Source organism: Phycodurus eques, chromosome 1 (genome assembly GCF_024500275.1).
Source record: "Phycodurus eques isolate BA_2022a chromosome 1, UOR_Pequ_1.1, whole genome shotgun sequence".
Lineage (NCBI taxonomy): Eukaryota > Metazoa > Chordata > Actinopteri > Syngnathiformes > Syngnathidae > Phycodurus > Phycodurus eques.
In genome coordinates, this window is record NC_084525.1 from 36609480 (window position 1) to 36633867 (window position 24388).

The 24388-nt window shown below is 41.4% G+C and overlaps 1 protein-coding gene across 1 annotated transcript in view; it reads right to left on the reverse strand.

Moving 5' to 3' along the window:
• Window positions 1–24388, reverse strand: part of LOC133409942 (xin actin-binding repeat-containing protein 2-like) — an 83178-nt gene that overhangs the window by 21557 nt on the left and 37233 nt on the right. The window contains 1 exon segment of the mRNA XM_061690558.1: window positions 6539–6684. Within this exon segment, the coding sequence (XP_061546542.1) occupies window positions 6539–6684 (146 nt within the window).

Below are 24388 nucleotides of genomic sequence, written 5' to 3' on the forward strand. Positions count from 1 at the left end.
CGTTAACCACAAAAAAATATTTTAAAAAATTACACATTGTTACAGTGAAAAAAAATAGTATGCAAAAAAGGTCAGTGTTGTCACAGTCAGCCAAGACAATAATTTTCAATTAACAAAAAAATTACAGAGAATATTTTCCCTTCAAGGAGTTAACAATGTAATCAAGATCAAATTACCAGCTGCAATCGCAAACTACTTGGTGGGTGGAAGCATCAACGAATGCCATCTGTTTTTAAGGGTGGCAAATCGGTCTCTCACTCTGTTGTGACTCAAATTTTCAAGTGTCTTTTTCAATTGACTGTGACTGTGAATTCTTCCCCTTCAAGATACAGTGAAACACATGTAATTAACACCTGAGCAACATAGAAGCTAATGACAATGACTTTGGCTAACAACATATTAACTGTGTGCTCCCAAATACTTTTGAAGTCGCAGAGATTATATTTTGGGCGCATATGTGACTAAAATGGTTGGAGAAAATTGCGTTCCATATGATTCCTAGACTGCATCACAAATGGCTTTATTCTATGAGATCCTTTAAGGCTTCGTTATACTTGCGCGGACATCACTCCGGCTGTCCCTCGCGAAGTTTGCCTTTATACTCGAGCGCAACCCACGCGCGCAGTTTTGAAAATATACTGCAGTTCACCTCCAAGTCGGGGGTGTCACTATGGCGGGTATTGGGTCGTACACCACAGAGTGAAGTTTCCTCATTTTTTTGGCCATTTCCAGTAGCCGTTTTTACTTTCCTTTCAGTAACAAGGAACAAAGCAACAACAACGACCTTGGAACTGTGTCTGCTAGGACAAATGTACTTAGATGACCAGATGATTTAATTATGCTGTAAAATCGATCGATAAGGTGCCGGCGAAGATGGTATGTAGAACCAAGGGGCACGCTGAGTACGTCATCACAGCATGTGACTAAAACGGACCAATCATGAGAGATGATCTCCGCAGCGTTCTAGGCGCAGCAACTATTTTTCCCGTGCGCGCTTCAAGCTACGCAGAGGTGGGGCAATTCGGCGGTCACATGATGCAATGCGGGCGTTGTCGGCCGTGCGACCGCAGGAGTATAAAGAGGCCTTTAGACTCACATTTCCAGTAGATGTCACTTCCTTGCTACTCTCTCTACTGTGATGATGATTATTATTATTATTATTATTGTCATTATTTTCATCCACAGATGACAACTATAAGTGAATGAGCTCAGCTCCTGTTTCACGGTGTGAATTCATGCATAAAGTTCACTCTATAGCCTCCATATTTACGTAAACAGGCATGAGCTTCACAATGATAAGATGTTGCTTCACCATGTTATAAGCCGGACATAAGAGAGTTTTTCGAAAAAGTAAGTCTTCATCACTACTGGTAGTAAGAATTAGTTAGCTCTGGCCACCAGCAAACAGCAGAAAGTCACATGCTTCGACCAACTAGCTTGCCAATTACAGTGGACCCCCACATAATAACACCCGCAGAGTCACTATCTGCTGATTTATTTATTTTTTTTCTCCAAGTTTTTTTTTCTTCTTTTTATTATTTCTTTTGGGGGCAGAAACAAACATTGAAAATGCTTCTTGGTGGTTTATCCTCACTTATTCAAGAATGTATATAATGCAGCCCTATGGGGCACAAGCCAGTGCAATCTGTTGGCCGGTCCCAAGCCCGGATAAATGCAGACGGTTGCGTCAGGAAGGGCATCCGGCTTAAAACTTTGCCAAACAAATATGAGCATTCATCCAAAGAATTCTATACCGGATCGGTCGTGGGCAGGGTTAACAACTTCTGCCACCGGTGCCGTCAACCTGCAAGGCGCCGTTGGAAATTCAGCTACTGTGGGTCGAAGAAGAAGAGGTGGAAAGCAAGTTCTTCGGCAGCACAGAGCCGAGAACTGAATGTGGGGACTTTGAATGTTGGGACTATGACAGGAAAATCTCGGGAGTTGGTTGACATGATGATTAGGAGAAAGATTGATATATTGTGTGTACAGGAGACCAGGTGGAAAGGCAGTAAGGCTAGAAGTTTAGGGTCAGAGTTTAAATTATTTTACCATGGTGTAGATGGGAAGAGAAATGGAGTTGGAGTTATTTTAAAAGAAGTGTTGGCTAAGAATGTCTTGGAGGTGAAAAGAGTATCAGATTGAGTGATGAGGCTGAAACTTGAAATTGAGAGTGTTATGTATAATTTATTAGAGGCTATGCCCCACAGGTAGGATGTGACCGAGAGGTGAAAGAGAAATTCTGGAAGGACCTAGATGAAGTAGTTCTGAGCATCCCAGACAGAGAGAGAGTCGTGATTGGTGCAGATTTTAATGGACATGTTGGAAATAGGGGTGATGAAGAAGTGATGGGTCGGTATGGCATCCAGGAAAGGAACTTGGAGGGACAGATGGTGGTAGACTTTGCAACAAGGATGCAAATGGCTGTAATGAACACTTGAGATTGAGATTGCGACATAAGGCAAAGGTAGAGGTGGCAAAGGCCAAACAAGAGGCATATGATGACATGTATGCCAGGTTGGACACTAAAGAAGGAGAAAAGGATCTATATAGGCTGGCCAGACAGAGGGATAGAGATGGGAAGGATGTGCAGCAGGTGAGGGTGATTAAGGATAGAGATGGAAATATGTTGACTAGTGCCAGCAGTGTGCTAGCAAGATGGAAAGAATACCTCGAGGAGTTGATGAATGAGGAAAATGAGAGAGAAGGGAGAGTAGAAGAGGCAAGTGTGGTGGACCAGGAAGTGGCAATGATTAGTAAGGGGGAAGTTGGAAAGGCATTAAAGAGGATGAAAAATGGAAAGGCAGTTGGTCCTGATGACATTCCTGTGGAGGTATGGCAGCATCTAGGAGAGGTGGCTGTGGCGTTTTTGACCAGCTTGTTCAATAGAATTCTAGCGCATGAGAAGATGCGTGAGGAATGTAGGAAAAGTGTGCTGGTGCCCATTTTTAACAACAAGGGTGATGTGCAGAGCTGTGGGAGCTATAGAGGAATAAAGTTGATGAGCCACACAATGAAGTTATGGGAAAGAGTAGTGGAGGCTAGACTCAAGACAGAAGTGAGTATTTGCAAGCAACAGTATGGTTTCATGCCTAGAAAGAGTACCACAGATGCATTATTTGCCTTGAGAATGTTGATGGAAAAGTACAGAGAAGGTCAGAAGGAGCTACCTTGTGTCTTTGTAGATCTAGAGAAAGCCTATGACAGAGTACCCAGAGAGGAACTGTGGTACTGCATGCGGAAGTCTGGAGTGGCAGAGAAGTATGTTAGAATAATACAGGACATGTACGAGGGCAGCAGAACAGCGGTGAGGTGTGCTGTAGATGTGACAGAGGAGTTTAAGGTGGAGGTGGGACTGCATCAGGGATCAGCCCTGAGCCCCTTCCTGTTTGCAGTAGTGATGGATAGGCTGACAGATGAGGTTAGACTGGAATCCTCGTGGACCATGATGTTTGCAGATAACATTGTGATTTGCAGTGAAAGCAGGGAGCAGGTGACGGAACAGTTCGAAAGATGGAGGCATGCACTGGAAAGCAGAGGAATGAAGATTAGCCGAAGTATGATAGAATATATGTGCACGAATGAGAGGGGTGGTGGGGGAAGAGTGAGGCTACAGGGAGAAGAGATAGCAAGGGTGGAGGACTTACTTGGGGTCAACCGTCCAGAGCAATGGTAAGTGTGGTCAGGAAGTGAAGAAACGGGTCCAAGCAGGTTGGAACGGGTGGAGGAAGGTGTCAGGTGTGTTATGTGAAAGAAGAGTGTCTGCTAGGATGAAGGGAAAAGTTTATAAAACAGTGGTGAGGCCAGCCATGATGTACGGATTAGAGACAGTGGCACTGAAGAGACAACAGGAAGCAGAGTTGGAGGTGGCGGAAATGAAGATGTTGAGGTTCGCTCTCGGAGTGACCAGGTTGGATAAAATTAGAAATGAGCTCATCAGAGGGACAGCCAAGGTTCTATGTTTTGGAGACAAAGTTAGAGAGAGCAGACTTCGACGGTTTGGACACATCCAGAGGAGAAATGGTGAGTATATTGGTAGATTTACATGAAAGTGTTTTTTTGTTTGTTTTTGTTTTTCTTCACCCACACATACAGTACAACTGTAATATGCTTTCGCATCCATCACTATGCTCTATATGTTGAAGTGGACTTTAAGGTCTAAATGGAATAATGCCTTCTTTTGATGAACAGATAGCTGCAAGCCAATAGCTGCCATTCTCCTTTTTGTGTTGGTCATAGCTTGTAACAATTTCATTAAAGCATTGCAATTACATTAAACACTGAACCCAATAAAATTAACTGTCAAGTTGTTAATTTAGCCATCAGATTATTACCACATTTCTGACAATAGGTTTATTAAAACAAAGTAAGGGCAATCATCTCTTTACAGAGTTGTGAGTCTTGGCCCAGTGCAAAGTGAATGCTGGCGGCACGATGTCAAGTGGAAGTACACTATTTGAAGGACTGTGCAGATGACCAATGGAGATACTCGCTATAAGCATGGTGTTATGGAATGTTTTTTATGTGTTATTTAGGATGTATGTTAGGATCACTCACGTTTATATGATTTTACGCTGCATGTTGCAAACACAGTGTGTTGCAATGTGCAAAGTAATTATATGACTTTTTTTATGGGAAGAAAATACAACATAGACTGTTTATTTTTATTGGATGATGGACAGGGCACACTGAGGTTCCTGAGGCACCTTGTCACGTTTATGTGGATATGCCAACGACAGCTGCCTAAGGTAGGGAAGAAAGAAAAAACTCAAAAATCCCATGCAGATTTTATCTGGCAGTTATAGGCCCCAGCTCACAGCTGTCAGTGCTTCCACATGAGGCCCGACACTGAGCATTAAGTGAGGTCAGGGAGGTTGTGGCACTGCAGCAATGGCTATTATAGCAGTGAAGTGCATGAAAATGATTCAGTGCATCCTGCTTGAAGCTCTGCCTGCCGTCCTTCCATACAGCTATTATGTGATGCAGGGAAAGTGATTATGGCACAATTTTAGAACTCTGCACCGAAAATGGATGGATGGATATTTGTAAAGTGGGTTTGCTGCAATTTTAGTGGGACAAGAAAAGCACCAACAACACATCTTTTCTGGAGAGAAATGTAGGTAAAACTTGAGCTCTTAGAAGGCTTCCTGTGCTGTGTAATCAACTGACTGCTGTAAGAGCACAGCCTTTGCTTTATAGCACTTATTACTTCTGTCTGTAGAACCTCAATCACAACGTTCAATAAAAAATATTCTGTTATTGCTGTTTTTCTATCATACCCAGTGGCAGACGGTCAATAGAGGATGCTCGGACCTCCGCCCTACCGCTTAGCTGAGTCACCTTGAATAAGACAAAAATTATTCATTCATACATTTTCCATATCGCTTATCCTCACTAGGATCACAGGCGTGCTGGAATCTATCCCAGCTATCTTCGGGCGAGAGGGTACACCCTGAACTGGTCGCCAGCCAATCGCAGGGCACATATAAACAAACAACCATTCACACTCACAGTCACACCTACAAGAAATTTAGAGTCTTCGATCAACATACCATGGATGTTTTTGGGATGTGGGAGGTGTTTTGTTTGTAGGCATTCTCAGCCATTTTGAGATGTGTGCTACGATTCCTGAAGGAAGCTCCCTACGACCTGCAGCTGAGACTGAGCTGGGCAGTAAAGTTTGTTCTTTGATTGTCTTTGTACCATGCTCATTATCAAGAAACCCTGTTCCGGATGCAGCAAAGCAGCTCTAGCACATACAGTAAGAGTCTCCTCTATGTACAGAGTTCCTTTTTGTACACATAACACAGGGAACATTGATAACAAAATAAACAACAATAGTTATTGAAATACAGTAACCTGATGCCAAGGACTGGAATTTGGCGAAATGCATACTGATGAGACAAAACACTGATCTCATTTGACAGATGAAACTAAACTGGAGCATTTTGTCATGTCAACTCTGTTTTATGGTAAGAGGCACTAAAATGAAGCATGCAAAAAAAAAAAAAAAAAAAAAAAAAACACATCGTACCTACTGTGAAACTTAAGGCAGCTTAGGACTACTTTGTTGCAGGGGTGTTTTGAATGCTTCTCCTCGCCGTATCTTTTTGATAAACACATCTGCCTTAAGTGAAGCTGGTGCCAGTTAGTCTGAGCTGTTACATCTATTCAAGTTTGCATGTGCTTCATGGCTATAAGACCATGCTATGATGTGTATTTTGTTTGCTGTCGGTTCATTAATTAAGTAACCCAGTTTTGAGTTTTTGTTTTATGTCTAAAGAATAAAGCCCCTTTTTTTTTTAAATGAAGACCTCCACCTTTCTGTGCTACCTTAAGTGAAGCGTTTACTATATATGTTGGTAATTGAAGCACAGCATCAACTAGAGCAAAGGCCACTATTTGAGGATATGTATAGGATAGTACTTGAACCGAATCTGAAGCTACAAATGCATGATGAAAGCAGGGTTAGACAGATTCTGAGCATTTCTGTCTGTTTGCACACCATGTCTTCTGCTAAATCTGTGCTGCACGGTCTTACCGCTGCAGAGGAGGAGCTGGTACTTTCTTTGTGGGACACTGCAGCCTGATACAGGGCCAGCCGCTCTTTCAGCGACACAGACTCACTGGTCTCACGGTCATCAGCGTCTGGGGCCTGACTCCCCTGGATGAGCTGTTCCTCTGCAGCTGCATACACACACAAACATGAAGACATGACCTTCTCATATGTGAATACATGTCATCATTGTTGGTCTCTAAGTGGAGACAATATTGAAGTTATTTGGCATTCTCTTTTGTTATTGACGCTGTATATTAATAAGCAAGACAAGCTCAGCGACAAGAATTCTCAACAAAGCCATCAATAAGCACATACTAGTTTATGATTCTTCATTTTGCTCAACGCACCCCATGGACTGCCAATTAGAGGAGACCATTGATTCTACATTTGACTTTTCTGCGCTACAAAGCATCATTAAGCGACAGAGAACGCTGCAACGTGGCTCAGCACACACCCACACTGGACCTTTTAGCTCTTTACACGTTCAGTCTCTCCGGGAAACAATGTGGTGGGATGAAAGAAAAACCTACATGAAAATGATTTTCTCTCATTATGTGCACAGGCTGCAGCCTTTGGACATGCTGAAATCCTACGCCTTGTTCTCTTGTCATTAGACACTCACATACAGTATTTGCTGCACATGCGCTCTATGAGCACAAGTACTGAAAGTCAGACGTTTTTGTGGAGACTTGTAGCACCTGCTTCTTTATAACATAATAGGGCAAAATAAAGATCCTGCTTGCTTTTATTTCTTCCTGTGCTTGGCTGTGCAACTTCTCTCTAAGTCTAAACATTTAAATATGTGTCGTCCAGTATATACCCTCCTAGCCCACTCACCTCTTCTTTTTAATTCTTTAATTCTTTCATCAGAATTTAACTGGGGACAACAATTTATTATTTTATGGACGGAATAAACATCTTGTAGGAATGAGTAATTACTTTCTCTGCAGCTGAACGTGTGAATCTGCAGAGCATAATCGGTCTGCCCAAAGTTAGGAGCAGATCTAAGAGCTGGAAAGTCTCTAAGGGAACTACAGTATATAAAAGTAGTGTACACTCCATGATTTCCGGATCAGATCAGATCCTCTCCCACATGTGATATTTTTGAATGCTTGCCTTATTCACTTACAGATCTCATGAGGAAATGTCTTCTTAAGCTTGACTCACACACTTTTAAGAAGAATACCATGGAAAAATAACTTTTGTGTTTCCTGTGATGCGTTTTCCCATAGCGTTGCTTAATTAAAGTTAGAGCAATTAAAAAAAAAGTTAAAGTTAAAGCAATTTCCTTGGAAAATGATATGGCCTGTCAGCTGCACCTAATTTGTAAAGGTATCCCGTTCTCTGTATTTCATACTAAGGTGTTGAGAGATGAAAGGCTTACCAAAGCTGCCTGCCAAAGAAAAAGGTCTTGAGTTTGAATCGATTTTGTAAGAGAAGTCACTGGTGGTCTAGTGATCTCTTCCCACAGTCAGTTTTAACGTGAGTGTGAATGGTTGTCTCCAGTTACCAATCCAGGGTGTGTCTGCCTTTGTCCCGCATTCAAGTGGGATAGACTTTATCTTCCCCCTTGACACTGAACAGGATTCATGGATGGATCCAGCTTCCTCCCACAGTCCAAAAACATGTATGTTAGGATCACTCAGTACACTTACATGCACAAATTAATTAGTTCACTAACATACTCTAGTTTGGTCTTGCTACTTTTTCACACTTCTCTGTATAGTGACAGTTTACATGCACGGGGTCCAATTCCATGTATGGCAGAGCTACACTATATTTCTAAAGGTATTCACTTGACTCCCATATGAACTTAAGCGATTATTATTTATCAAGAATGATTAATTCATAAGGTGTAATATGACATCAGTCCACCCTTTGCAGCTCTTCTGGGAAGGCTTTCCATAAGGGTTAGGAGTTTGTTTATGGGAATTTTTTTTTACCATTATTCCAGAACCGCATTTGTGAGGTCACACACTGATGTTGAATGAGAAGGGTTGGCTCTCTGTCTCAGCTCTAATTTATCCCAAAGGTGTTCAATCTGGTTGCGGTCACAACTCTGTTCAGGCCAGTAAAGTTAATCCACACCAAACTCTCTCAACCATGTCTTCATGGACCTTGATTTGTGAAAATTAGTGCACAGTTATGTTGGAACAGAAAGAACTTTTCCCACAAAGTTGGGAGCATGGAATTGTCCAAAGTCCGTATTTTCTGCTCCTTAGTTTCAATGAAAGGAACACTGACTGCTTCAGCGGAGTCTTTGTGGCCGACTGGTTAGAGCGTCTGCCTCACAGTTCTGAGGACTGGGGTTCAATTCCCGGCCCCGCCTGTGTGGAGTTTGCATGTTCTGCCCGTGCCTGCGTGGGTTTTCTCCGGGCACTCCGGTTTCCTCCCATATCCCAAAAAAACATGCATGGTACTTTAATTGACAACTCTAAATTGCTCGTAGGTGTGAATGTGAGTGCGAATAGTTGTTTGTTTGTATGTGCCCTGCGATTGGTTGGCAACCAGTTCAGGGGTGTACCCTGCATCCTGCCCGATGATAGCTGGGATAGGCTCCAGCACTCCCGTGACCCTTGTGAGGATAAGCGGCTCAGAGAATGGATGGATGGATGGATGGACTGCTTCTGCTTCATTTGGGGCAAGTCCATCCTCCTAACTTTCTGTGAACAGTTTGGCGATGGCGCCTTCCTGTTCCAACCTGACTGTGCACCAATGCACAAAGCAAGGTCCATAAAGACATGGTTGAGAGAGTTTGGTGGGGATAAACTTGACTGGCCTGCATAGAGTCCTGACCCCAACCCCGTCGAACAACTTTGGGATTAATTTGAGGAGAGGCTGAGAGCCAGGGCTTCCCTTCCAAAATCAGAGTATGACCTCACAAAAGCAATTCTGGAAGAATCGGCAATAATTCCAATAAATACACTCCTAAACCTTGTGAAAGCTTTCCCAGAAGTGTTGAAGCTGTTATAGCTGCAAAGGGTGGACCAATGGCATATTAAACTGTATAAAATAAGAAGGGGAAGTCACTGGAGTTCATATGCAAGTCAAGGCAGGTGAAATAATATAGTTGGCAATACAGTGTTTGTCTGCTGAATGCTAGGTGGTGATGACGCTCCATTTAGCTCATTTAGAAAGCAAGTAAAGAAAAGAATGGATGTTGATTTTTCAAAAAGGAAGAGGTTGCTGGTTCTGGGATTCAAGGGCGTTGAAGTATGGGGAAAAGTTGGACAGTTGGGGCCCCCTGGGCATTTGTAAATTTTTAAAGATTTTCTTTTCTTTTATTTAAATATTTCAGTTGTAAAAAAAAAAAAAAAAAACATCCTAAGTGTTAAGATAGAGTAAATTTTGCTGTTAACGTTCAGAGAGGTTGTTTTGATTAAATTAAGACTGTTTGAGACGAGTTAACTACACCCACCTTGGCAAAACATGCAAAAGGGTTTCTTCCACAATCCATGTGTGTGCGTGTGCATATATTGTGTCATGTGTTTTGAAGAGCTTTATGTCAAACAGAGACAGACAGTGAACCAGGTGACAGTTGCAGTCCTTATGTTACGTAGGTGTAATAAAGTCTACAAGAGTAAAACAAGTAAAGGAATACAGTTCTTTAATCCACATAAAACATTTTTATCATTATTGTATAATAATTAAATTGAAATTAATTAAAATGTTCCTTTTCCTGGTGAAAAGAAATGGGAAAAAAGCAGAAATTAAATAACTGTATAATATAGGATAAAGTAACTAGAAACAAGATATTGACTATAATAGAAACATGAAATAGAAATAACAGAGCCCCCACCCACTACATGAGAGTTCTAGTTTTAATACACTGCTATGAAACCATCAGGAGATTCCCGCAGTCAAAAGCTTAAGGCTACATATATTGTTTTTAACTGCTATTTGTAACTATTAACCTACTCATTTTAAAACATGTTTTTTGTTACTATTGGTAATATTGATACTGAAAATAATTAAAAGCATCTATTTAATGGAGGAGGCTTCTGTATGGGGTCCCAGAATTTGGTGTTATGTCCTTGCTAGGTTGCTAGGGTAACGAGAACTACAGTTAAAACTATTAAGATTTTTTAGTGTTTGTTTTTATTGTCATGGACTACCAAAGTGCAGACATTATTTTATTTTTTCAATGGTGAATAAAAATTCCGTTTTGGTTGAAATATGCCTGTTTGATATGTGTATACATAGTTCACACAAAGGTCACAGTTTAAAACAGAAGTTTGTAGATATTGCACCACTTTTTAAAAACAAATGTTTTCCTTCCATCTATATGCCTTGAAATATTTACCTCTTTAAAATAAATGTATTTTCTTGTCTAGCCATCATTTCTTTTCTCTTGTGAATTAAAGTAAGTAAGTAATAAATTGTTATAGGCAGTCACAGAGCCTGGAGCATATGCGATATGCAGATCAAGGTGTTTACATGCATGATTTAATCGATTTAAAGTAATGTTTCATTTTTTATTTATTTTTTCCCCTGTAGACAAGAGGTGTAAATGTGAACAGTTGTCTATTATTATTTCTCAGTCCTGTGACTGAGTCAGCTGGGATGGACTCCAGCTTCTTCATCACCCTTTACAGGACAAGCAACATATTAAATGGTGCTAAGGTTTCAATACTTAAGAGGGGATTCTGTTTGTTGTCTGTTGAAACTTGTTTTCATAGGACTGGAAAAATGTCTTAATGCTTTAAAACATATACAATTAATTTAGTATGACCCTTAGAGGACTAAAACAGAAATAACTCCTGACAGGGAAAACGATCCCCACCTGATCTAATGTGTGACTTTGAGTGGTATTAATGACTATGGTTCAGGGACCATATGATAAAAACATGCTGTCCTCATGACACCAGTTTAAGCTTTCTGTTACGTGCGGCATGTCAGTGTGTGGTGAGTAATAGGCTGCCAGTAGGATCTGAAAATAAACAGGTTTTTACTGGATCCGTCCTATAAATATTGGTCAGATATCCTACACCTGAGGCCGTCTTGAAACCTCACACCGACACGATGACAGAAGCACAAGGATAACGCCTTCATTTATCACCAGAGATGAATGTTCGCGTCATGGTCTGGCGCTGTCACAAAGCCAGAGACCCGCTTTTTGATGCATGACGGCAGAGACAACAGCCTCTCTCAAAGGTATGTTGTCTGCAAAACTGGCATAGCTCAAAAGTGAGAACTAGCCAGCCTTAGGCTAAGAAAATAAACCAGACCTTTTTATATACTGCCTGTTACTGCAGCATCCCATTCTCCTGTAGAGAGAAAGATTTAGTAAAGGAAGGGGAGAGGTGTGTTGAGGCAGGTGCTGTGTTAACGTGACAAAAGAATGTTAAATGTCTGTAATTTTTCCCAGAAGTTGCTTCCGTGCTCTCGCTATCCTAATTATTACACGCATTAATTAACTTATCATAACCCTAATTTCCTTTTAACGCTAATGTGCTCTTGGTACCAGCTAAACCCAAGAAACTGATGGGCAGGTACTCTGGTTTCTTCCAACATTCCAAAAACATACATGGCAGGTTAATTGAAGATGAGGTGTGAATGTGAGTGCGAATGGTTGTTTGTATGTGTGCCCAGCGATTGGCTGGCGACCAGTTCAGGGTGTACGCCGCCTCTCGTGTGAAGTCAGCTAGGATAGGCTCCAACACGCCCCCGACCTTAGTGAGTGCAAGCGATATGGAAAATGAATGGCTGGATAATTTAAAATATAAAAATGGAAAAACTCAATAGGTAGATGTTGTCAACTATGCATGTATAATATACGTTATTTTTTCTTTTTTTTCTGATATGCATGTTAGTAGCGTAGATTAGGCCAATGGCGACATCGACTGAGTGGGTTTCATTTCCACAAATGATCTACAGTATAATAGTTAAGACACCTCCATGCCGTGAAGATACAGAAATATGGTTATTTACTGATTAGCATACCATATTGAGGCTAATCGCTCAGAAGCAAGCTATCAAGCAAGTACACAGTGCTAATTAACTGGAGGCGGTGGAGCTATTTGCAGATGTAGGAGCAAGTCACAATGTGCCAGTTGGAAGCTTCAAGTTTCAAGCAAGTCCCAGTACTGTGGCAAAAATTAAGCAAATTCATCCCAATTAAATTCAAAGTATGTGAAGTCATTACTTGATTTAAGGAATATGTAAGTCAATTCATTCACAAAATTGCTCAGTTATAACATATATTGGCGTGATAATAAAATCACTGATCGTAAAAAAATAGTGGATTTACACCTATAAAAGCTTAATGAACAACAATTAGAGTATGAGATGGAATTTATACATGTTATACATACGGTGCTTTTTTCTAGCACAAATGTTTACAGTTTTGGTCTCCACGTTGTCTATTGTTTTAGTAACCTACCTCAAGCTTAGTTAATGTTTGACCAGCTATCAGTAAGCTAATTGTGAATTTAGAGTAGCTTACCTACATGCACCTGCAATTTTTTGGTGACGGATGACGTTAGACATTGTAGTTGCTGTGAGACTGTGAGACATCTTTCAGTAGGATGTCGCCATTCTCTTGTTCCTGATTTTATTAAAAACATAATCCATGAATTCGAATGTAATCATTTTAGGCTCTCCCTGCGCCATGATACTTTCTATGAGGTGTCGCAGGAGTACAGGGGGGCGGGTTAGCGGGCCGCCATGTTCACGGTGTTTATCCCTCCATAAAAAGAATAATTATATTTCTTTCAAAAACAACTCACGCTCTCCTCTGAAGATGAAGAAGAAGTTTTCATCACTTTTATTTTGTTAGCAGTACGACCCGAAAACTGCTTAAATTTATGTGCGGTTCCAGATCAAATTTGCGAATCCACGAAGCCTCCCTGACTTTGCCGCACTCCTGCTGAGGTGGGACAGAGACAAACAATGACTTACTTCGGTGATTAAATGTACATGGCAAGAACACTGCCCGGGCTAATCATAGCAGTGTCACACCTCCCTTTCAGCCCTCTCCATACGCCACATGCCTTAAGCAACCCAATTTTGTATTATGGACCAAAGTCTTTGGTTGGTGAGGTTTGACAGGAGTGCAACAAAATAAGCTAGACTAATTGAAATGTCAGCCATGGAGGCTGATTTTCTCCTCACAGATAAAAGCAAAACAGGCGCAATAATTGAGTTGTCAAATATCTCAGAATTAGTGGACTGCTTCCTTGTGCTCAGCTAACCACTTAGTTTCTCATTCGCTACACTCTTAGAATACTCCAGATGAGCTTGGTGCCAGCGATGGTAGTTTTCCTTGTGGAGTCACTGAAATATAACATTTTGGTCCCTTTGGAGCTTATACCACAGCAACTACAGATCACAATCTCCTCATTCTCACCCCCCACCTATGAAAACAATTAATTATGACCGCAAAAGTCAGTCCTATTTCCAAATTGTTTTCTTTTGTGCTTTGGCTGTAATCAGTTTGAATGTGCATGCTTGTTTTGAATGAGGCTCGCCATTTGAATGCCCGTAATTCACAGTGACTGCTTACCTTCTGCCTCGGACACACTGAACAACTGATGTCAATAGAATCCCACTGAATAGCAAAGGATCTTGCAACTCCAGAAAAGAATACTTATCAGAAAAAAGAAGTTGAGTCCTGGATAGAGACCAATGGAAAAGCTTGGAGGCCAGCTCCAGCAGCGTGCTCCTCAGCAGTGAGGCCCTGGCATGCAGTGACAGCTGATTTTATTTTAGAATCCCCCTTCGTAAAAAAAATAGGATGGACTTACAGGAGAGGATTGGTGCATGTGCCTTGGCCTTTTTTTAGAAACAAGTATCGAGGTACCCCGCATGCCCTTTACCTTATGTCACAGCAGTGTTATGGAAGCAGACTTTACATATTGTCAGAGTAGGTATAGAAAAGTCTGTAACAATTCTATATTGACTATTTGCAGCATAAGATACTCTTTCACAAGCTAATGAGCTCTAATACATGAGCCGTATTCATTGTAATAACTTTGATTTTGTATTTAAAAACAAACTGTCCTCTCCACAGGCCCTTGTTTTACAAACCCCAATTCCAATGTAGTTTGGACATTGTGTAAAACCTAAATAAAAACAGAATACAATGATTTGCAAATCCTTTTCAACCTACTTTATATTCAACTGATTACACAACAATGGCAAGATATTAAATGTTCAAACTGATTAAAGTTATTCTTTTTTTTTTTTTTGCAAATATTTTTAATGTGATGCGTACAGCACGTTCCAAAAGAGCCAGTGATGGGCACAGCGATTCTGAGTGGACTGAATCACTAGAATCAGTTTGTGAGAAAGATACATTCAAAAGATTAATTCACGAAATCGTTCATTCAGTTCATAATTCAGCTCTGCGGTTCACGTTCCCCCACCCCTTTAACAAAGGACGATACGTTGCTGTTGTCACGTATCGTAAACTACGAAAGCGGTGGCGGGGGGTGGGGGGGGTGGACAAAACAAAACAAAAAAAAAGCTATTTTATCACCTCTCTCTCTCAGCAAGCTCTCAAACATCCGGCTTCGGTCGTGACTCGTGAACATCCGTGCAACGAGCTCAGCTACCGTGTAATTATATACGTGTTATTTTCAATTTCTTATTAATCTATTAAATAAATCTCCCCCTTAACTCCCTGCTGCTGCTGTTTCAGCTTGCCTTCCACTAACTCAGATGCCGGTCTCCTGTCTGTCACGGTTAGGGTTTTCGAAGGCGAGGACATGGATGGCAAAAACATGGAGGACCCAAGTGCAGGGAAGCAGGGAGGTAAGGCAGGAGTCTCAAAAAATTATATTTAATTTCCCCCCCTCAAAAAAAGACAAACAAGTAACCGCCGGAGCAAGGACGGGAGCCTGGCACAGCTTCCAGGGAGCAGGAACGGGAGCCTGCCGCATCTATCGAGGAGCAGGAACGGGGCCTGCAATCGCTTCCTCAGCCTGCCGCCATTGAGGTTTGGGAGCAGATGAAACGAGAGGAGCAAAGTGCACAGGGACTCGGGGAGGTAATAATTGGAAGTGTGAAACAAGATGTGGGAACTGCTGAAAAATTAAGTGACTTGGGAACAGGGAGAAAATACAGAAGGACGAAATATGACGCTTCCATGATAGCAAGCTATAGACCCATCTCAAATCTCGCTTTCAAAGCCAAGATTGTTGAGAAAGTTATTTTTAACCAGCTCAAGAATTTCTTCAACTTAAATGGACTTTTTGACAAATTTCAATCAGGGTTCCGAACTCATCACAGTACAGAATCTGCTATTATTATAGTGCTAAATGATATAAAGTTGAATACTGACTTGGAAAAGGTGTCAATTCTGGTCTTGTTGGACCTCAGTGCGGCTTTTGATACGGTAGTTCATAATATACTGCTGAACAGTTTGGAAACGTGGGTAGGGCTAAATGGAACAGTCCTTAAATGGTTCAGGTCCTACCTGGAGGAAAGGAGTTATTTTGTAACCATTGGAAGTGTTCAATCTCATCGAATGGCAATGACCTATGGGGTCCCTCAGGGGTCAGTTCTTGGACCCCTCCTGTTCAACCTGTATATGCTATCCTTGGGTCAAATTCTTCAGAACTTTAATTTTTACGATCATAGCTATGCAGATGACACAGTCATATCTACCAGTGTCTCCAGATGACTACAGTTCAATTGAGGTGTTGTGTCACTGTCTAAAACAGATAAATATCTGGATGAGCCAAAATTTTCTTCAATTAAACCACAACAAAACTGAGATAATTGTTTTGGGCAATAATGAAAAGAGGATTGCTGTTAGTAAATACCTGGAGTCACTCTCTTTAAAAACTATAGACCAAATCCGAAACCTTGGTGTTCTGATAGATTCCAACCTGACTTTCAACAGTCATATCAAATCAATTACTAAAACTGCCTTCTACCATCTGAAGAGCATATCCAGAGTGAAGGCTTGAATGTGTCAAGCAGACAAGGAGAAGCTCATCCATGCTTTTATCTCAAGTAGACCTGACTATTGTAATGGTCTTCTGACTGGACTCCTTGAACAGCTGCAGCTCATTCAGAATGCTGCAGTTCGGGTTCTGACCAGAACAAAGAGGTCAGAGCATATTACCCAAATTCTAAAGTCTTTACACTGGCTTGCAGTCAGCTTTAGAATAGATTTCAAAGTTCTGCTACTGGTCTATAAATCACTAAACAGTTTAGTTTTTTTTTTTTGCCAACAGAAGTGACATGAGCCCCAAGTGTGCATGTTTTTAAGTCCTTGTTAGAAACTCTTCTTTTTTTCCCATGCTTTCGAGAGCATTTCCACTTTTAAATGATATTTCTTGCACTGTTTTAGTACGCTGTTTTAACTGTATTTATATTTTATTTTATTCTCTCTGTTTTAAATGTGGCGGCACGGTGGACGACTGGTTAGAGTGTCTGCCTCACATTTCTGAGGACCGAGGTTCAATCCCTGGCCCCGACTGTGTGGAGTTTGCATGTTCTCCGCGTGCCTGCGTAGGTTTTCTCCAGGTACTCCGGTTTCCTCCCACATCCCAAAAACATGCATGGTAAGTTAATTGACAACTCTAAATTGCCCGTAGGTGTGAATGTGAGTGCGAATGGTTGTTTGTTTGTATGTGCCCTGCGATGGGCTGGCAACCAATTCAGGGTGTACCCCGCCTCCTGCCCGATGATAGCTGGGATAGGCTCCAGCACTCCCGCGACCCTAGTGAGGAGAAGCGGCTCAGAAAATGGATGGATGGATGTTTTAAATGCTTATAAGCTGTCTCGGACGGGAAAAACTAGAGAAGGAACCAGAAAAATCTAAATACATGTCAAAGTCAGAATCAGACAGGTTAACTAAATCGGGGCCATCTTCACAATTTGAAAAATCTGAATCTAAAAAACGTGGGGTTAAAATGGTAGGGCAGTGTGAATAACTAGGAAAAGTGGGGGACACAGGTGAAAAGGACAGAGAGATGAAACGTTAGGGCTTACTGGAGGAGGGTAGGCATGGTTGGTTGGCTGAGGGCGCTGGAAGGCAGACTGGTGGCGTGCAGGGTGACACAGTGTTCTTCCCGCTGGGTTCTGTTTTGGTCAGTTCATTCTGTCTCGGTTAGGGTTTTCGAAGGCGAGGAAATGCATGGCAAAAATGTGGAGGACCCAAGTACTGGGAAGCAGGGACGCAAGGCAGGAGTGCAGGAGTCTCAAAAAATTAGATAAAATTTTTTTTTTAAAAAGGCAAAAAAGAAACGAGGATAAAGCAAACTAAACAAAGACAACCAAAGTAACAAAGAAACACTTGAATAAACATAAAACTGGAAACAAAACATGACTGGTAACTAAGACGTGGCACAAACAGAAACAATGAGACCTGACAATGACAATGAACCGACAAGAACTGAAAGAAACCAGGGAACAAAATACAACCAGATTGACAAGACAACGAGGAACACCTGGACAAGACACGAGCGGCTGGAGGGATCTGATTGCTCAACACAAGGTAGAAGGTTGACGAGAACAGGTGGACACAATAACTAAATGAGCACACGACATGAACAACATGGAACACAGGAAAACATGAAACAAAACTAACCACAACCCAAACCGAAACACAGACCATGACACTGCCCTCTCTTTACTTTATGTGTAGTCTGTTGAGATTATGGAGACACGGGCCGACCCACGCCCCGTGTGTGTGCTTGCTGTGATGTGCTGGACTGACTCAACATTAGCTGTTAGTTTGGAGAAACAGATGCCAGTGAAGGCTATCCCCGCGAAGACAAACAGTTAAAATCACTCATGAGTACATTCGTTGAGTAGTAGGTCGTTCCTTGTGCGAACGAATCACTCATTGTATTAGTTCGCAGTGAACTGTTCCACATGAGTCACTATGGCAGAACAGTTCATTGTATACAAACTAGTATGTCACTCCTTAGTGGATCGCAAATGAAGAAGTTCAATGAGCAAATCATTCGTGGCTGACCTTACATTAAGTTCAGTTCAGTTCAGTACAGTCCCTCCCTCGCCTGCACAGCGCTGCCTGATGTTGGCTGCTCATTGGTCATTTGCCGAAGTGAGTGACAGAACGCTGTAGTTCCACTTTCTTGTTGCTTGACGAATCCCGAATTACATAGCAATACTTTTAGTGAAGTCCCCTCCCCTGCCTGCACCCTGGCGGTTCATTGGTCATTCGCTGAAGATTCAGGAGTGAGAGAACGCTGCAGCATTTCCTTTTCTGCTTCTGCTTCACTCACTCATGGCGGCGGCCAAGCTCAAAGAACGAATCATCTCATGAACTGATTCAGTTCAGTACATTCACTAAAAAGAATCATTAGTTCGAAAGAAACGTTTGCAAACGATACTCCTCTCCTCTAAGCTTCTCCAGGTCAGCGTCTCGCCTGCCATCTGCCAGTAGATTTATAGCTTCCTGACAGGCAGGACACAGCAGGGGAGGCTGTGGGACACCACCTCATCTCCACGCACCACCAGCACCGGGGTGCCCCAAGGATGTGTCGATAGTGATAGTGCCTCAGGTAGGCTACTATCAAACAATGGAAACTAAAACAAGCAGACATTCCAACAGCTTCTTCCCTCTTCCCATTAACTTTTGAAACAGTTAACTTACAATTCCATTGTAACATGCTGCCAGTTTTGTCTTGAGAATGTTGTCACATCTCTGTCGGGGGAATTATACAATACTCATGCACTCACTGTAGTAGCCTCGCCACTCTGCACTATTTGCATATCTGTTGTTGACCAATAATGGCCACTCATGTGCTTGAGTAGCATCTGCACTATTTGCACAATTGACATTGTCCCAGATTATCGCACTACTTGTCACTTTAAACTGCTTCAATTTCTTGAAGTTTCTGCACCCTTTGCACAGTGGTCATTTCACCGGACTATTGTTCTATTAATCATTTAAAACTGGTATAATTGCTAGAGGACTCTGCATGTCTTTGAACTATTGTCAAAACAAAAAATAAATAAATAAATTGTACCGGCATTACCACATTACTGTTAAACTTTTATTGCTCAGCGACTGTGTTTTTTATGTCTTTATGTCTCAAAAGTATTCTCTGTCAATTGACTGTCTGTTGTAGTACTAGAGCGGCTCCAACTACTGAAGACAAATTCCTTGTGTGTCTTTGACCCACTTGGCAGATAAAGATTCAGATTCTGATTCTGAAAAGGAGGAGCCCTGAAAGGCTCAGTTGTTCACAAGCAAGGATGGGGAGAGGTTCACCACTTGGTGGACAACTGCATAAGCAAATTGTCCAACAGTTTAAGAATAACTTTTTTTAACATACGATTGCAAGGAATTTTGGGATTTCATCATCTACAGTGCATAATACCATCAAAAGATTCAGAGTAAGTAAGTGGCAAGGCCGTGATCTTCGATCCCTCAGGCGGCACTGCATTCAAAACCGCCATCATTGTGGATTTTGCCACGTGGACTCAGCAACACTTTTGAAACCATTATCAGTTAACACAGTTTGTCGCTACATCTACAAATGCAAGTTAAAAATCTACCATGCAAAGCGAAAGCCATATACCTACAACACCCAGAAACACCGCCAGCCTCTCTGGGCCCAAGCTCATCTGAGATGGACTGACGCAAAGTGGAAATGTGTGTTGTGGTCTGACGAGTCCACATTTCAAATTGTTCTGGGAAATCATGGTCGTCGTGTCCTCTGGGCCAAAGAGGAAAAGGACCATCCAGATTGTGATCAGCGCAAAGTTCAAAAGCCAGTATCTATGATGGTATGCGTTGTATTAGTGCCCGTGGCATGGGTATCTTGTCAAGGCACATAGACGTTTTGGAGGAACATACCAGCCAAGCAAGGTCTTTTACAGGGACGTCCCTGCTCATTTCAGCACCACATTCTGCACGTGTTACAACAGCGTGGCTTCGTAATAAAAGAGTGTGATTACTACACTGGCCTGCCAGCAGTCCCATTGAATATGTGTGGCTTATTATGAAGCTTAAAATACGACAACGGAGACCAAGGACTGTTGAGCAAATAAAGTTGTAAATCAAGCTAGAATGGGAAATAATTCCACCGACAAAGCTTCAACAATTAGTGTCCCCAGGTCCCAAACGCTTATTCTTCTGCTACTTTTCCTTTCAGCTTGTCCCGTTAGGGGTCGCCAGAGCGCGTCAACCTTTTACATGTAAGCTTATCTCCTGCATCCTCCTCTCTTAAGACCAACTGCCCTCATTTCTTCCCTCACTACATCTATCAATCTTATCTTTGGTCTTGTTCGAGCTCTATTGCCTGGCAGCTCCATCCTCATCACCCTTCTACCAATATACTCACGATAGTTGCTCTGGATGTGTCCACACCATCGACTTCTGCTCTCTCTAACTTTGTCTCCAAAACATCTAACCTTGGCCATCCCTCTGATGAGCTCATTTCTAATCCTATTCTAAAATCTTAACAACTCCATTTATGCCACCTCCTCCAGCAAACCGTCGAAGTCTGCTCTCTCTAATTTTGTCTCCAAAACATAGACCCTTGGCTGTCCCTCTCTAATTTTATCCAACCTGGTCACTCCGAGAGCGAACCTCAACATCTTCATTTCCGCCACCTCCAGCTCTGTTTCCTTTTGTCTCTTCAGTGTCACTGACTCTAATCTGTACATCATGGCTCACCTCACCACTGTCTTATAAATGTTGCCCTTCATCCTAGCAGAGACTCTTCTGTCACATAACACACCTGACACCTTCCTCCACCCGTTCCAGACTGCTTTGGCCCGTTTCTTCACTTCCTTACCACACTCACCATTGCTAGCCACCTCTCGAAGATTAGGTCCAATGTGTATCCTAGTTTTTTATACTAGCTTTCTCTATCAGATTGCATCTGTTTCACCTTTCTGGTCTGTTCGCTCTGCTTGTGTTTCCTTGTATTAGAAGATCTAGTTGTTGGCAAACGAAGGATAGCTTCTCCACATTCACCATTGTTCCCAGAGCTTCCTTCTGGCATAAATGCGCATACACAAGAAAATGATTGACCCACTTCCAGGCCATGCCTCCAGTCACCAGTCTCCTTCTAAATTATAACAAAATGTACTTTAGAGGAATTACATGAGGCCGAAGAGCGATGAGTTTTCAAAACATCTGGACATGGAGAGTTATATCATATATGATGATATGTGTTTGTTTTTCCTAACTGCCTACTCCATCTGGAAGGCACCCAAATCTAAATCCGAAATTGCCTGTATAAAATAAAAACCCATTACAAAAAGTAACACTTAAAAGTATAACAGTCTACCAGGGGTTCTCTTACTTTTTACACGAAGGATCACCTCAAAACTTGTACCTAAATAAATGTTTGAAAATAAATATTTCTAAATGTATGCAAATGGTTAGTACCAGTACTGAAAAGTTAAATACAACTGAACTCTACTTAACAAATGTACTGTCCTGGATTTAAAAAAATAAATGAATAAATGTTGAAGACACTGGAACATTATGCACAGTTTGACTATTTAATTCAGTGATTCTTTTATGTACCACTAGTAGGAGCCCATGTACTACCAGTGGTTCTCAGACCACACTTTGAGAATTACTGCAGTATGTAATTCAGTTTGATTCTATACTGAGCAAATTACCTCATCTCCCAAACAATAGTGACAGCAGACAGTGTCAAACATCTCAAACGCAGGTCAGCCCATGTAGGCTTGAGTGAACCTTCCGACCAAATGCCCTGAGAAGCAGCAGCAACCGAGGTGAACAGATTTCCTCTTTTATCCCTCCCGTGAACAAACATTGCCCTACAGCATAAGCAAGGGTACTTTCATAAACCACTGACCTCAACCCAAAGCCTTTCATTTATTCTTTCTGGCGCTATATCCTTCTCACAATACAAGACTGAATCCATTTCATATGAATTATTCATGTCTATTTTGTCTATTATTAGCTGTGATCACTGGTGTTTACTGACTTGAGCCCACCCCGAGCTGCTGTTGGCAGCCCATTGACCACAGAAAAGTATGGTTATCGGCCCTTGAGGAGAGGCTGCACTCGACTGATAATCCCACTGAAATTGCACATGGATTTCCTGTTCCGAAAGTGGAAAATAAACACACTCCCATAGAATACCTATTGAAGGACTATACTTACTACCCAAAGTAAAAGTAAGTAAATGCTTTTTTTTTACCACACCCTTTGTGCTTGTGTTTTTGAGTGACAAACAAATAAGGTCAGAAATTAATAGAGTGTAATGGTGCATCAAAATAATAAATACAATTTAAAAAACACTTTGTACAATTTGGAAACCAACAAACCTTTCCTTGGGGGGAAAAAAAACATCTCTAAAGTTACATGTGTGAAACTTCACTAGAGCTCATTTCAGCCAGCATAAAAGGTTACACTACTGTGTGTTTTTGTTTTTTATTTGGCTTTTTTGCACTAATCACAACAGGCAATGTTCAGAGAAGAATGCTGACTGCTCGCCGGTCACTATCTAGCAATGCAGATCATCACTTTGTATCACTGCCACAACATTTTAATTGATTAGACATTATCTTTACATCCATTTTCTATACCATGTATCCTCATTAGGGTCACGGTTGAGCTAGTGTGTATCAGCTGACTTGGGCGACAGGCGGAGTACACCCTGGTCTGGTGCATGATGTTGCTGATTCATTTATTTTTACACGTGTCACTGTTAATTAAAAAATATGATCTGTGATCACATTATATAACATCACCCACCCGAGTGTGCTTTATTTTTACAAGGCGAGTAAACTCTGATCAATAATATAAATAAATACCACAATGTGACATTTGTCCGCGCTGTTCCACCAATATTTTAGGCTGCTGAAGTATGCCATCCAGGTTATATTGGAGATTTTAAAGCTTTAATTTTCAATTAAAATGGTTATATACTGTATGCTTTAAATAACGGAAAAATTGGACCAAACAGCCCGTATCAGGGAGTCCGGTACCACATACTCCAGGAGCACACCCCACAGGACTCGCTGAGGGACATGGTCGAACGCCTTCTCCAAGTCCACAAAACACATGTAGACTGGTTCGGCAAACTCCCATACACCCACCCAAATGTTAATATGTATCAATAGTCTATATACAGTGTAAGCACTAAGCACATAAGAAGCTATACGTATTCATTAACAGCTGTGATGTTACTATTCATCAATAAATAATATAGGCATAAATAAATAATAATATAGGAACAGAATACTGTACTGTACTATGCATGCTACCGTATGTCCAGCATGTATGCAGATAACTATGTGAATTAAGGCAGCATGAATAGGTAGCAGAATTATACATGGCTATAAATGGAGCAATACTGTACATATACAGTATGCAGTTGGGAATGGACATCAGCAGTATTACCGGTACTTAGTATTTTAATATAATATTACTCAATATTATATAATTTAATAATTACTAAAAATTGTATAAAAAGTTGGTTGTAAAGTCTCCCTGTATATTCACTTTCTCTTTCTATTATTAGTTATTAGTTACTATTATTAATAGTTATTCTTGGTTGATCCTTGCTGAACTAAGGTCTCATGAGGTACGCAAAGATTACATGATGCCATACGTGATGGTGGTTTGAATTGTGGCATATTTTTCGCAAACCTTTGGTGAAATTCCCGATTGCACGACTTTGAGGGCGTTGAACTTTGGAGCAGACTCTGAAAACTGAGTTGCGAGTTAACTAGTCCAACACACACACAACTCTAAGCACTGTGAAAGTTAGCTGTGCACACCACTGTCACAATCATCTGAAAACTTCTTCAGTGCTGCTATCACAGTCTGGATGCAGAGTATCTAAAAGACACAGTTATCTTCCAAGATTCAAGATTCATTATTAAAAATGTTCCAGGCAGGCAGTTTTATCTGGC